This window comes from Solanum stenotomum, chromosome 1 (assembly GCF_019186545.1).
Source record: "Solanum stenotomum isolate F172 chromosome 1, ASM1918654v1, whole genome shotgun sequence".
Lineage (NCBI taxonomy): Eukaryota > Viridiplantae > Streptophyta > Magnoliopsida > Solanales > Solanaceae > Solanum > Solanum stenotomum.
The window spans coordinates 94,050,828-94,065,025 of record NC_064282.1 but is presented as its reverse complement, the minus strand read 5'-3'; the positions used below and the strand labels follow the sequence as shown (position 1 = coordinate 94,065,025).

Here is a 14,198-nt window from a genome sequence, read left to right as displayed (position 1 = left end):
CCGGTTCAATCGGTACCGGTCTTACCGGACCGGGAACCGGACCGGACCGGACAAAAACCGGTCCGTTTGCCACCCTTAGTGTACATGCATGGCCCAAACAGGGACAATTGATAAAGTTGTAGAGAAGACTTGACTTAATTAACATATAGTACCATTTAAAAAGGGGGAAAAAAATGTACATGCATCTTCTTGATAGCTATTAATACATATTGCTTGGCCTAGTGAAAAATATAAGCAAACAACTTCCACACACAAAAAATACTTTTCACTTGCACACCATGAAAGTGTTAGCAATAACACTATGGGTTCTCTTGTTTTTTATTTTGAAAAATACCAAGTTTGTTGTTTGTGTAGGGATTTGTAGAGAAAACGAGCAACGAGCATTGGATACCTTGAAGAAAGAAGTATATGATCCCTCGGAAATTCTCTCTTCTTGGGTTGTCGGAAAAGATTGTTGTGAATGGGAAGGGGTCGTGTGCAACAATCTCACTCGTCATGTGATTGAGCTAAGCATTTATAGTGATCAGATCGAGTCGAGATATCTAAGGATCAATAGCCTAGAGTGGTTGACAAGTCTTTCGAGTCTTGAGAACCTGGAGATAGAAAGTGTTGATCTTAGCAAAGCTAATGAATGGCTACAGGTTATTAACATGCTTCCTTCTCTTGTTTATCTTCGTCTATACAAATGTAGTCTTTCGAGTCTTGAGCTCCGTTATGGTGGCATTGAAGGTGCGATACAGAGTAAGAGTGGAAACATAACAAAACTTAAACATCTTGATCTTTCTAGCAATAACCTCAACTCCACTATACCAAATTGGCTCTATCAATGTAAAGATCTAGAATCACTTTTCCTTGGATCAAATCGTCTTGAGGGAACAGTTTCAAGTCTGATTTCAAATTTGAGCTCAATAATTAATATTGACCTTTTTGATAATATGCTTTCCGGAAAGTTACCAAATGTAATTGGAAAGTTAGGGAAATTAGGATTGCTTGAACTCTCAGTAAATCTATTTGAGGGAGATATATCTGAATTATTCAATTTTAGGAGTAATTTCCTTTCCATAGAATTTGGAAATAGTTCTTCTTTAACTGTGTTGAGTCTAGACAATAATAAACTCACAGGAGCTCTTCCGGAAAGTGTTGGCCATCTTTCAATGCTAGAAGGCTTTTCCATCTATAACAATAGGTTGGAAGGTGTTGTAACAGAAAGTCATTTCTCTAAATTAACACATTTACAATACTTTTATGCATCTAGAAATAATCTGACTTTAAAAGTGAGTCAGAATTGGATTCCACCTTTTCAAGCTACAAACATTGTGATAGGCGGGTGGAATATAGGCCCTTTGTTTCCCATGTGGCTCAGAACTCAAAAGAAGATATTGAATGTCGACATATCAGATGGTGGAATACAAGGTGAGGTTCCAACTTGGTTTTGGAAATTGTCTTCTCAAATTCGATTACTCAATCTTTCTCACAACCAATTTGTTGGTGAGGTTCCAATCATCTCGACAGATGAGCAAAGTGATTCTTGGCTATTAATGTACTTGGCTTCCAACAATTTTAGTGGACCAATACCATTGATTTCAACCAATGTAAGAGAGCTAGATCTCTCAAACAATTCTTTTTCCAAAGGTTTATCTAACTTTTTGTGTGAAGCAAAGAATGGATCTTACGAATTGAAAATCTTAAACCTTGGGGGAAATGATTTATCAGAAGAAATTCCTGATTGTTGGATGAATTGGCCGGAGTTGAAAGTTTTAATCTTGAGGGACAACAATTTGATTGGAAGCTTACCAAGATCTATGGCGATTTTAAGTAATTTGCAATCCTTAGACTTACGAAGAAATAGACTTAACGGTCCGTTTCCTTCATCCTTGGAAAACTTCACAAAACTGCATAAAATAGATTTAGCTGAGAATGAGTTTATTGGAAAATTACCATCTTGGTTGGGAATGAGGTTTCCAACCTTGATAGTTCTTATCCTTCGGTCCAATAAATTCGATGGTGAATTGCCTCAAGAACTATGTCACCTCAAAGATCTTCAGATCTTAGACCTTGCAAACAATACATTTGTTGGAATCATACCAAGGTGTATTGGCAATTTGAGTGCGATGGTCAAAGTAAAAAAGAAAGTACTGGAAGATGATTTCGAGTTAAATTATTCCTCTCGTTATGGAACTTTGATAGAGAGTGCAATGGTGATGACTAAAGGCAACATGTACCAGTATGATACAATTTTGGTGTTGTTTACAAGTTTGGATATGTCTAGCAATAATCTTTCTGGAGATATTCCTATAAGTGTAACACGTCTTGCAGGATTAAGATCATTTAATCTTTCCAAAAATAATCTGATTGGTAGGATCCCAAATGACATTGGTGATATGAAAGTCCTCGAATCTGTTGATCTTTCAGAAAATCAACTTTATGGTCAAATCCCACAAAGTTTTTCGAGTTTGACCACTTTGAGCTACTTGAATCTATCTGATAACAATTTGTCAGGTATGATACCATTGAGCACTCAACTTCAAAGCTTTGATCCCACAAGTTTTCAAGGAAACAAGCTCTGCGGACTTCCACTCTTGGTGAACTGCAGTTCGGATGGTAATATTCCAAATCACAAGCATGATGATGATGAGAGTGACAAAGATGAAGTGGATTGGTTTTACATTTCAATGGCTATAGGATTTGCACTGAGCTTTTGGGGTGTTTGTGGTTCATTGCTTTTCAAGAGATCATGGAGACATGCTTATTTTCGTTTTCTAGACCGTAGCTGGGAAATGTTGCTTGCAAAGTTACCAGTATGTTGAGAGATATGATTAAGGATATTGCTATCATCAAAAGTTAGTTTGTGTNTATGTCTAGCAATAATCTTTCTGGAGATATTCCTATAAGTGTAACACGTCTTGCAGGATTAAGATCATTTAATCTTTCAAAAAATAATCTGATTGGTAGGATTCCAAATGACATTGGTGATATGAAAGTCTTGGAATCTGTTGATCTTTCAGAAAATCAACTTTATGGTCAAATCCCACAAAGCTTTTCGAGTTTGACCACTTTGGACTGCTTGAATCTATCTGATAACAATTTGTCAGGTATGATACCATTGAGCACTCAACTTCAAAGCTTTGATCCCACGAGTTTTCAAGGAAATAAACTTTGCGGGCTCCCACTCTTGGTGAACTGCAGTTCGAATGGTAATGTTCCAAATCATGAATATGAAGATGAGGAGAGTGACAAAGATAAAGTGGATTGGTTTTACATTTCAATGGCTATAGGATTTGCACTAAGCTTTTGGGGTGTTTGTGGTTCATTGCTTTTCAAGAGATCATGGAGATATGCTTATTTTCGTTTTCTAGACCATGGCTGGGAAATGTTGCTTGCAAAGTTACCAGTATGTTGAGAGATATGATTAAGGATATTGCTATCATCAAAAGTTAGTTTGTGTGCTTACATTTCTCATGTTAGAAATCATGTTGTTTCATTTTGTATTCAAATATGTAGACTTTTGTCTTAATAACTTCCTCAAATGAATGTTTCTTAAGATTTTCAAACAATGTTGTTTCTTTCCTAGTTCCAATTTTCTTATTTCAATCAGAGTCGTGAGACATATGTTAATTTCTTTATTTATAATTTTTTTTAGTACTTAATAAAAAAAGTTATTTACTAAATTATATAAATAAGGGAAAATTGTATAAAATAACAAACTATTAATTCAAATTAAATGTTATAACCACAGTTTGATTTAATTGTAACCCGTAGCAAACAGTTGTCATTCGCCTCTCTCCCCAAATTTCTCGCTCGTCACTCTCCATTTCGCCTCTCTCCCCAGATTTCTCGCTCGTCACTCTCCATTTCGCCTCTCTTACTTTATATAAACACAAATGTATAAAATGCGTTTGTATTTGTATAAAGCGAGAGAAAATTGTATATACAAATACAGATGTTCCCCTGCACAATTCTCTTTTTCCTTTCTCTCTTTCTCGCTTTATACAAACACAGATTATACAAATTACAATGTATAATTTGTGTTATATAAAGCAAGCGAGCGAGCGAGAGAGAGAGATGTTTTGATATACAAATGTTTTATTTCAATTCAATTGTATACAAATTCAAATTTTATGCAGATATACAAACACATAAAATTGAATTGAGAGGCTGCTAGCGATTTATACAAACGAGAGACTGCCAGCGATTTATACAAATGGGAGGCTGCCAGCGATTTATACAAACGAGAGGCTGCCAGCGATTTATACAAATTTGATGCTCCATAGCAAACATAAAGTTTGTTATGGAGCGCAATAATACAAACTATAGCTATAACATACAAAAATGATTTTTATGTTTGTTAAATCTAAAATTTACTTTTTTTAATACATCAAACAAAAAAATATCATCCTTGAATTTTTTGACAAGACATCTTATCGGTCAAAGTTTAAGAGGGGCTGAATTGAGAATGTCAAAATGGATCAAATCAACTTATTGACCGATCCAAATTACTTAAACGGATTGAGCAGATCATGTCTTTATATGCAAACTTTAAAGTAACAAAAGCTAGCAAGGCAGAGTTCTCTGCTTTGGATGGACAGAGTATTTCACTTGTTGTACTTCAATTCTGTGGCGGGGACACCATCTCGCCCCACACCACACCCACCCTCGTGTAGCCGAGCTATTATTCACGATCGAAGGAAGCCTCGAGGTTGGCTTAGTGGACACTACTAACAAGCTCTATATATACTTAAAATCTTTTCTTTAACCATAACTTTTGCATATATCTTTTATGAATTATTAAATATTTTGACTTAATAGTATTTTTTTTTATGTAGTTTCCATATACGTAAATTTTATTTTTAAGAAATTGAATTTTTCATATCCAAATTCACTATTTAAATTTAAAAATTTAACTCTCGAAATCCAAACTAAAAAGGCAAGTCCTTCTAGGAATTGGCTTATCTTGGAAAGAGACAACAACTTCTCATAACATATCTCAAGGTGTGTATGGTATGTATTCGGTTTTTCATATTTTGAAAAATATTTGTTCTGAAAATAAGTTTTTTTGTAAATTGAAAAAATAACTTTTTTAAAGGAGTAAAAAAACAAGTTTCATAAGTGACATTTCAAATCTCTTTTCCACCGTTGCACTCTTGATGAGCTCAAAACATACTATAAAGTAGGCATAATACATATATTGGACCCTCAACTTGGCTTCAAATTTTAACTTTGACTTCCAACTTTCATAGTGCACAAATAGGCACTTTAACTATCCAACCTTTTAATAAATAAACACGCGATTTTTGGAGGCAAAGAGCGTGAAATGCAAACGCACCCACGTGTATTAGTGAGCCACTTAGTGGCTGCCAACTAATTAAATACTTTACACGTCCATTTTAGAACTAAAAAAAAAATTAAAATTACTTTTAATTAATATACCAGGGTTATAGCTCTTTTTCCACAATGACAAAAAATTAGAAGTCATTTGCACTAAATATGAGCACAAATCGTTTTAAAAGAGAGGAAACAAATTTTGATTTGAAAGAGGAGGAAAGAGAAATGAGATTTTGATTTGGAAATATAAAGATATAATATAAAAGGGATTGATTAAGGGTAGATTTGTCATTTCAGCATTGTTTTACTGTTGTGGGCCTCAAAAATTACTCCTAACTCGCGCAAAATACGCGCACATCACGCGTTTTGCCAGGTAGGACACGCATGTTTATTTATTAAAAGGTTGGATAGTTAAAGTGCCTGTTTGTGCACTATGAAAGTTGGAGGTCAAAGTTGAAATTTGAAGTCAAGTTTAGGGTTCAATATATGTATTATGCCCTATAAAGTATATGCTTTGCTAGTCAAAAATAATATAATTTAAAAATCTACTCCACAATGATTGGTTTTAGTAATATATTTTTCTCGTATTATCCAAAAAATCAAACTTCAATTGTTTGTATGGTTAAAAACACAATTATGAATTAAATAAAGTGAACACAAGTGTTGAACGCACTTAGGGGTGTACATGATCGGGTTGGTTCGGGTTTTTTAAATATCAAACCAAAGCATTTGTATAAAAATTTTAAATTTATAAACCAAACCAAACTAATAAAATTCGGATTTGTTTGGGTTTTTCAAATACCAAACCAAACCATTGTGTCGAATTTTTAAATTTATAATCAAACCAAACTAATAAACCTCGGATTTTTTCAGATTTTTGGATTTTTTTGGTAAAGTTTGCATACAAACATATAATTAACTTGTGCTCCAAATATTTCTTTAGTCCAACCAAAATACAATTATCTAAGGTGTTTCTTAAAAAATAACACAAAATATGAGATGAGTACTGATGACACTAAAATATTCAATAAAAAATAATAATGAAATCATCATATAAAATAAATATTTCAAAGTCATAATGAAAATGATCATAATTTAAAAGTACTAAATCATGCTAAAATAAGTTTAATAAGTATTAGTTACATTACTAAATATTTAAGAAAAATTAAAATTAGATTATGTATTTTAATTGTCTAAACTAGTGTAAAACTAAAGAACAAATATTCAATATTATTATCATTCCTAGTGTTGAATTGATTTTCTTTTTGCATTAGTATTAATTTGATTTTGATTTAAGTTTTATTATAATTATCAACATCTATGAACTATAATCTTTATTGGACCATTCCGAATTCTAAGTTTTAAACTTGAGATAATATATTAAAAGATAAAAACTATGAAATAGTATAAGAAATATTTTAAAATTATATCAAAGTAAATATTTTAATGTATAAAATAAAATTTTAAAATTACATCTATAATGTCGAGTTGGTTTGGTCTCGGGTTGGGTTTTTTTAGTTAAAACCAAACCAACCCAAATATAGTCGGGTTTTTTTTCCAATACCAAATCAAGTCAAACCAAACCACTAGTCGGGTTTTTTTTCGGTTTACGGTTTGGTTCGGTTTTCGGTTCGATTTTGTACACCCCTAAATGCACTTATCAATTAAAAAATATAAGGGATACTCACGATCCACGTATATAAATTAAAAAGCTGCTTGGCCCATCCACAATCTTCATGGATCTCCTCTATGTTTTCATTTATGTCATATTTAAGCCTTTCAAATGTTGAATTTTAGAGACTTCAGATTTTGGGATGTGTTGTATGGATATTTTCGCATTATCCTTTGGGAATTTATAAAACAAAGTTTGATTATGACTTATATTATTTTAAATTTTAAATATTTGTTCTCGTTAATATTTCATGTTATGTTTGTATTAGCATACCTATCAAAGTGGGTGTATATATAGCATATGCATTGTATTCATTCATTTTATAAGTACTCCCTTTGTCCCTAATTACTTGTCCATTTTTCCTTTTATAGTTGTCCCTAATTACTTGTCCATTTTGACAAATCAAGAAAGGACAATTTTTTTTTTACCTATTATACCCTCAATTAATTACTTTGAAGGTAGAACTTGTTGAAAATCTTAATTTTTATTTCATCCACTTCATAATTAATAGAGGTAAAATGATAAATTCACTATCTCAATAATTGTTATCTTAATAGGTCAATTCAAAAGTGGACAAGTAATTGAGAAAGAGGGAGTATCATTTATGTGGTTGTTGTGATGTTTTTGTGATTAATAGGTGCTTTAATGTTGGTGGTTATCAATATAAGTATCAATCTCTTTCCTTTCCTGTGTATGAGTGGAATTTTGAGTAATCGATGAGACTAGTAAGGATTCTCCAATAGGTACCCCGGCGGCTAAAATCATCTCAAAGCTGAAGTGAAGAAAAAGGCCAAGTTATTGCAAAACTGCGGAATTTCATTCTATAAGGTAGGGCTTTAGTTTTTCACTAGAAACTCAGCCTAGAGTTGATCGGCAGGTTAACCCCGAAATGAGTTGATTGACAGGTTATCCCCGAAATGAGTTGATCAACCAGTTACCTCTCGTAATTGACCCCTAAGCTCGGGGGAATCGGAAACTATTGTATCTTTTCTAAAACGGCACTCTCCCTTGATTTCCACAATAATGTTTGCTTATGAAACCTTTTTTCACGTGGTTCTGGTCTCTTTTCGATTGCTTTACAAAGGGGAACAAAAAGAAAAGCCCTAGGATGAGTCATCGAATTTCTTAGCCTAGAATTGATTATTTTGTTAACTATATTGTTGTTGGATTTAGTTGCTAGTTCGAGTCTTATCCAGCTATTTTGATATTTGATTGAGCACAAGTTAGAGTAGTGTAGGGTCAATCTTTGTCATCGCCTCATGTTAGGACCAACCGATGATATTGTTGCGTAAATGTGGATTTTGTACTCACCCCTTTGCCTTTTTCATCACCTTTCTTGTGTAGGTTCTAAGTTGAGCACGAGTGGTAGATGATCCTCGTCGATAGTTGATTATCTAAGATTCAGAGGTAGTTGCTTAGTTGATCCACAGTTTTATGAAAAATATTATTTTATGACTTATATTGATTCTTAAATGTTAGTTCCATCGGAGGGTTAGATAGGTGTCATCACTTACATAAATCAGCAACACTAGCAATCTTAATTGCAAATTAAAACATTAGTGAACTCAACAACTGAGTAAATCACACGACTCTTACTTTATTTTAAAAACAATGCAAAAACTAATGGGACAAAGTTTTCCGATTTCGATATTATCAATGTAATTAAATCTAAGGAAATGTACAATCCAAAATAGTTTAATAAGAATAAATCAAATTGCAACATAATACTTCCTCTGTCGTAATTTATGTGACACGTTTCGTTTTTTGAGAGTCAATCAATTTAAGTTTGATCGAGAATTTGCTCATGGAATCTTCAATTCTTTTAAAATGAAATTTATATATTTATAAACTACGTAAAAAGTACTATAAGCCACAATAATTGATAATTCAAAATATTTTAAAAAGATATATGAAAAATTTAGAGTAAAAAATACTTATTTGAATTTCAAAATCTAAAATGTGTTACATAAATTGATACAGAGGAAGTATATGAAAAGAAGAATAAAAAATACACACAAGAAAAAGAGTACAACAATACTCAAATTTCAAATGCTAAAAAATTAGTGATCCAATACAAAAAATGAAACAAAAGAAAACTTATACAGCAAGCAAATAATTTAACTAAAAAATTAGACTTTTTCTAAATGAACCCCCCAAAAATAAATGGCTTCTTATTAACAACCCTACATGATTTCCTCACTTCTCCTTGACCATCAATTAATACTTCAACTCTACCCAATTTCACCATGGCCTCACCAAACTTAGTATAAAAATCAGGATCAATGACAATATCATCCCCAATATTCTTTGTCAATTCATCCAATGCTATTTGTTGATCAATTTGAAGAACCTCATTTCCCTTTTTAATTTCTTGAAAATATGAGTTATCTACCAAAGATGGAGTCTTCAACTCGGGAGGATAAGTGTTGTCCAAAAAATAATGAAATTCTATGACATTTTTCCTTTAATTCAGCCAATAGCCATTGGCTCATGGTTGGATCAGGACCACCAATACTATTGAAGTTGTATATTCTATCTTTGAAGAGTGAGCAACGAGCAATTCCAACAGTGTGACCACCTAGAATCGAAAATAAACAAGTAATTAACGGTCAATGAAATGAGATGAAAATCGTTAGAGTTCAAATTTCAGTAGGTGATTTCTTTCAATCAGTCTAAGTTTTGGTGATCAAAGTCATTTAGTGACCATGTTGGTTAATGGTTACGAGGTAGCATGTACTGGAGTAATTAAGAACAATCCTAGTAATACGGCAGAAGAGAAACAACCAAATTTAAAGGAATTGGATACTTGATCATGAAGCTGATGAACAACATGACAAGAAGGATACTGATGAAACTCAAGAAAAAAAAAGTCAAATCTTAGACTCAAACAACTTGTCAACATCAATAAAGTGGCTTATGTAGCTATATATGAACCTTTTATTGATATGACCAAGATAAATGGTTACAAAAGGTATTTTGGTTTTCAACATTGTATGGCTAACAACAATGGACAGATATGGTGCTTTTGGAACAATGGGGGTCATTGCCAACACTGATCAACAGTTAGTCTTCATCTCTCCCAGTGATACAGGCATTTTCGTAACAGCAGTCTATGCCAAATGCTCAGATATAGAAAGGAAGGATCTTTGGGAAAGTATTACTGATATGAACAATAATATTACTGGTGCTTGGTGTATGGGAGGTGATTTTAATATCATCATGGATCCTGTTGAGAAACTTGGAGGCAGTACTGATAGAGCTAGTAAAACTTTAGATTTTATTAGTTGTATGGACTCCTGTGGACTCAGTCACATTGGTCTTATTGTTCCCAAATTCACTTGGTGCAACAACTGGAGGCCCAACAAGAGAATATCGATGAGACTAGACAGGATTTTGGTACACACACTAGATACATGCATATGTATGTAACTGGTGTGATCAGTGGCGAATTTAGAGCCAAAAAATAGGGCACCGGCACCCGTGGTCTCTTCGTAAAATTAGATATTTTATATATATATTTTCTAAAATTTGTATAATATTATATTCTGACACCCGTACTACAAAAAGTCTAAATAGTCCACATGGTTAAAAGTTAAGCTTTTGACCTTGAGGATTAAGGATCAATTTCCACTTCAATACATTTTACTTGTTGCACCCATGTTCGAAAAATTTTAGATTCGCCTCTGGGTGTGATTCACATGAATATGGGGTATCCGATACATAGGAGAGTGACGAGCGAGATGGAAGGGAGGCGAGAGAGATTTGTCTATGTATCCTAGATCAATACATGCAAATTCACTTGGATAGATGTATCTAGAATAAATTACGCTTAATTTTGATCGCATGTATCTCGAAAAACATGTATTGAACATATTTAAATGTATCTGGACGCACTAAAATCTGATAGGATTCGCAATATTATATATTAGAAAGTATCTGAATAATTAATTCCTAAATTAGTGAAATTTATGCAAGTTTTTTAAAAATTTAATACATATAAATGAAGATATAGGAAGTAATAACTAGTCAAATTACAAGTATGGATATGTCTAGCAATAATCTTTCTGGAGATATTCCTATAAGTGTAACACGTCTTGCAGGATTAAGATCATTTAATCTTTCCAAAAATAACCTAACTGGTAAGATTCCAAATGACATTGGTGACATGAAAGTCTTGGAATCTGTTGATCTTTCAGAAAATCAACTTTACGGTCAAATCCCACAAAGTTTTTCGAGTTTGTCTACATTGAGCTACTTGAATCTATCTGATAACAATTTGTCGGGTATGATACCATTGAGCACTCAACTTCAAAGCTTTGATCCCAGTAGTTTTCAAGGAAACAAGCTCTGCGGACTTCCACTCTTGGTGAACTGCAGTTCTGATGGTAATATTCCAAATCACAAGTATGAAGATGATGAGAGTGACAAAGATGAAGTGGATTGGTTTTACATTTCAATGGCTATTGGATTCACACTAAGCTTTTGGGGTTCATTGCTTTTCAAGAGATCACAGAGACATGCTTATTTTCATTTTCTAGACCGTGGGAAATGTTACTCGCAAAGTTAGCAATATGTTGAGAGATATGGTTTAGGATATGTCTATCATCAAAAGTTGGTGTGTGTGCTTACATTTCTCATGTGAGAAATCATGTTGTTTCATTTTGTATTCAAATGAATGTTTCTTAAGATGTTCGAACAATGTTGTTTCTTTGATATTTCCAATTTTCTTTTTTCAATCACAGAATTATGAGACGTATGTTAATTTCTTTATTTATAATTTTTTAAGTACTTCATACAAAAAGTTGAGTACTATAACTATATAAATAATACATCAAGCAAAAAAATATTATTTTGAAATTTTTTGACATGACATCATATCGGTCAAAGTTTAATTTGTTGGAAAACTATATGCACAACAGAAGCATATCGAAATCATACAACTTACATGAATAATAGACAACACATTGTTTATACTAGAACAAGTACAATCATGTTAGGGCATATAAACTTTCTGAATTTAATTTCAGAATTACCTCTTGAAGCGTGAGCCGATACCTTCAAGTGAATCCACAAGCTAGTCGACAAGCTAGAAACTTCAAGCAAATTCATAAGCTAGTCCACTAACTAGACCACAGTTCTACGGTCTTCTACAGTGATCCCAAGTTCACTTCTGAACCCTCTCAATACTTGGGTGGACAAGTATTTTATGGAAAAAAAAAATTATTTTTCAAGGGTTAGAAGAATCCCTATTTATAGAGATTTCTTCTTAGTCCAAGTAAAAGGAATACCATGTCTTTCCTTAGAATAGAAAGACATGTACATCTCCCTTTCCTTAGAAAAAAAAAAGTCATGTCCTTCTTCCTTTCCTTAGAATAGAAAAAGTGATATACTTCTTCCTTGCCTTAGAACATAGAAAGATACATACTTCTCCCTTTCCTTAGTATAGAGAAAGACACATACTTCTCCTTTTTCCCATTACAATAAATTTTGAGTTCTAGATAAATATGGGCACGGTAGGGACCACAAAATTAATTACCGAGGCTTCCTATTATGAAAATAATTCCAAATAATTAATTTGAATTATTCTTACCATAATAAATTACAAATCATTCCACTAGAAATTCGTAATTGCACTCCTCTATTTATATTTCGAAATTCCCCATGTTAAGATTACAGATACTAATCAATAAATTAAATTACTGACGAGCTTAATTCAATGATCAATTTCCTTTAGAGCATTGCTTAACTTATTTCATGTGTCGGATTCTTAAATCCACTTGCAAGATTTGACACGATGAAAACTTTTAAGCTTCTCAAAAAGGCATATCATCAATCTCTATACCGAGACATGGATTCCATCAACTAACTTATTATTTCACCAATATATATTATCATTATCCAATCTACTAGGAATATTGACCCATCTTAGAATCTCACCGTTTATGTAACATCCGACAATTTAAAATGAATATGAAGAAGCTTGAAATTGGAAGTAGTCATTTTTTTGGAAAAATTCAGAATCTGGAAATTTGGCTAAATTCAAAATCTGGAAATTTGGCCAAGTGTGGAAATCAGTGAGTTTTTGGCCAACTTTGAGCAGTCATAAATCCTAGCTCAGGATGAGTTAGGAGTAGTTCCAGTTATGGTTGTGAAGCTTGTGGAATGATCTTTCCAACACCACCGAGTTTTCTCGATTTCTAGTTCGTATGAGCGAGTTATGCCCTTTGAAAGTTGGGCAGTTGGCAGGGAGTCCGTCCGGAAATTTAAGGGCATTTTGGTCTTTTCACAAATCATTTCTTTTGAGGTTATATTGTTGTGTTAGGCTGTTTGTGGATCATTTTTTTTCCATTTTAAAAGAGAGAAAGTTAGGGTTCTTGAGAGTGAAGAAGAGAAGAAGAAGAGAAGAAGAGGAGAAAGAGGAGATCAACAAGTTTCCGTCGTGGAATTTCGTCGGGGGTGATCCCTATCAAGGTATGTGAGTTCTTTAGTGTGGGTTGATCCTTTCCCCCATACACCAAGCTCATTTTATGATTTGAGAAAATATTGGATTTGTTGTTGAAGTTGTTAGTTGTTGTTGGTGTTGTTAGTTGTGTTGTGGAAGTTATTGTTGGTTGTGGGACATGATTTGGTTGTGTTCTTGAGTTGAATCTCTTGTATGTTGAGGGATTTTATGATCCTTAGTGTTGGTTGGTTCATACCCCCACACACCAACTTGTTTTTAATTCCAAGAAAAGATTTATTTTGGTTGTTGAAGTTGTTGGTTGTGTTGTTGAAGTTCTTGCTGATTTGGGACAGGATTTGGTTGTGATTTTGCTGCTGGAACCTTTGAGGTTGAGAGGGTTTAGAGTTGGATAGAAACAAGGGGAAAAAGTCGGATTTTTGGGGGAAAAGGGCTGGGATGTTGCGCCTGCCAGCGCACCCAAAAAAGGGATGCTGAACTTTCCCCTTGGGGCAGAACGCCCAGCAGTCCCTCTGAAGTTTGAGGGCTGGCGCCCCGCGCCTCTTAGAGCGCCAAGGACGCCAATCCTTCCCGTTACCTTCATTCCCCACTTTTTCATACATGTTCCTAGGTATTATACCTATGTTTCCTAGTTGTTTCCAACACTCCAAGGTACTTCTAAAAGTCAAGAACTCATCCGTAACATGTGATCGAACACCTTGAATCCAAAATTCCAATTCAAGGAGAGTTAGTTAGAAGTCAAGT

General features: G+C 33.5%; 1 protein-coding gene across 4 annotated transcripts in view; it reads left to right on the top strand.

Annotated features, from left to right (window-relative positions):
* The first annotated feature begins 275 nt into the window (after window positions 1-275).
* LOC125870993 (receptor-like protein EIX2) overlaps window positions 276-14,198 on the top strand; it is a 140,267-nt gene continuing 126,344 nt past the window's right edge. For all 4 annotated transcript variants that reach the window (XR_007446961.1, XR_007446962.1, XM_049551572.1 and 1 more), the window contains exon 1: window positions 276-641. Coding sequence is in view for 2 of the 4 variants with exons in the window: in XM_049551572.1 (XP_049407529.1) it covers window positions 279-641 (363 nt within the window). In the remaining 2 variants the exon portion in view is untranslated. The remainder of the gene's footprint in view (window positions 642-14,198) is intronic.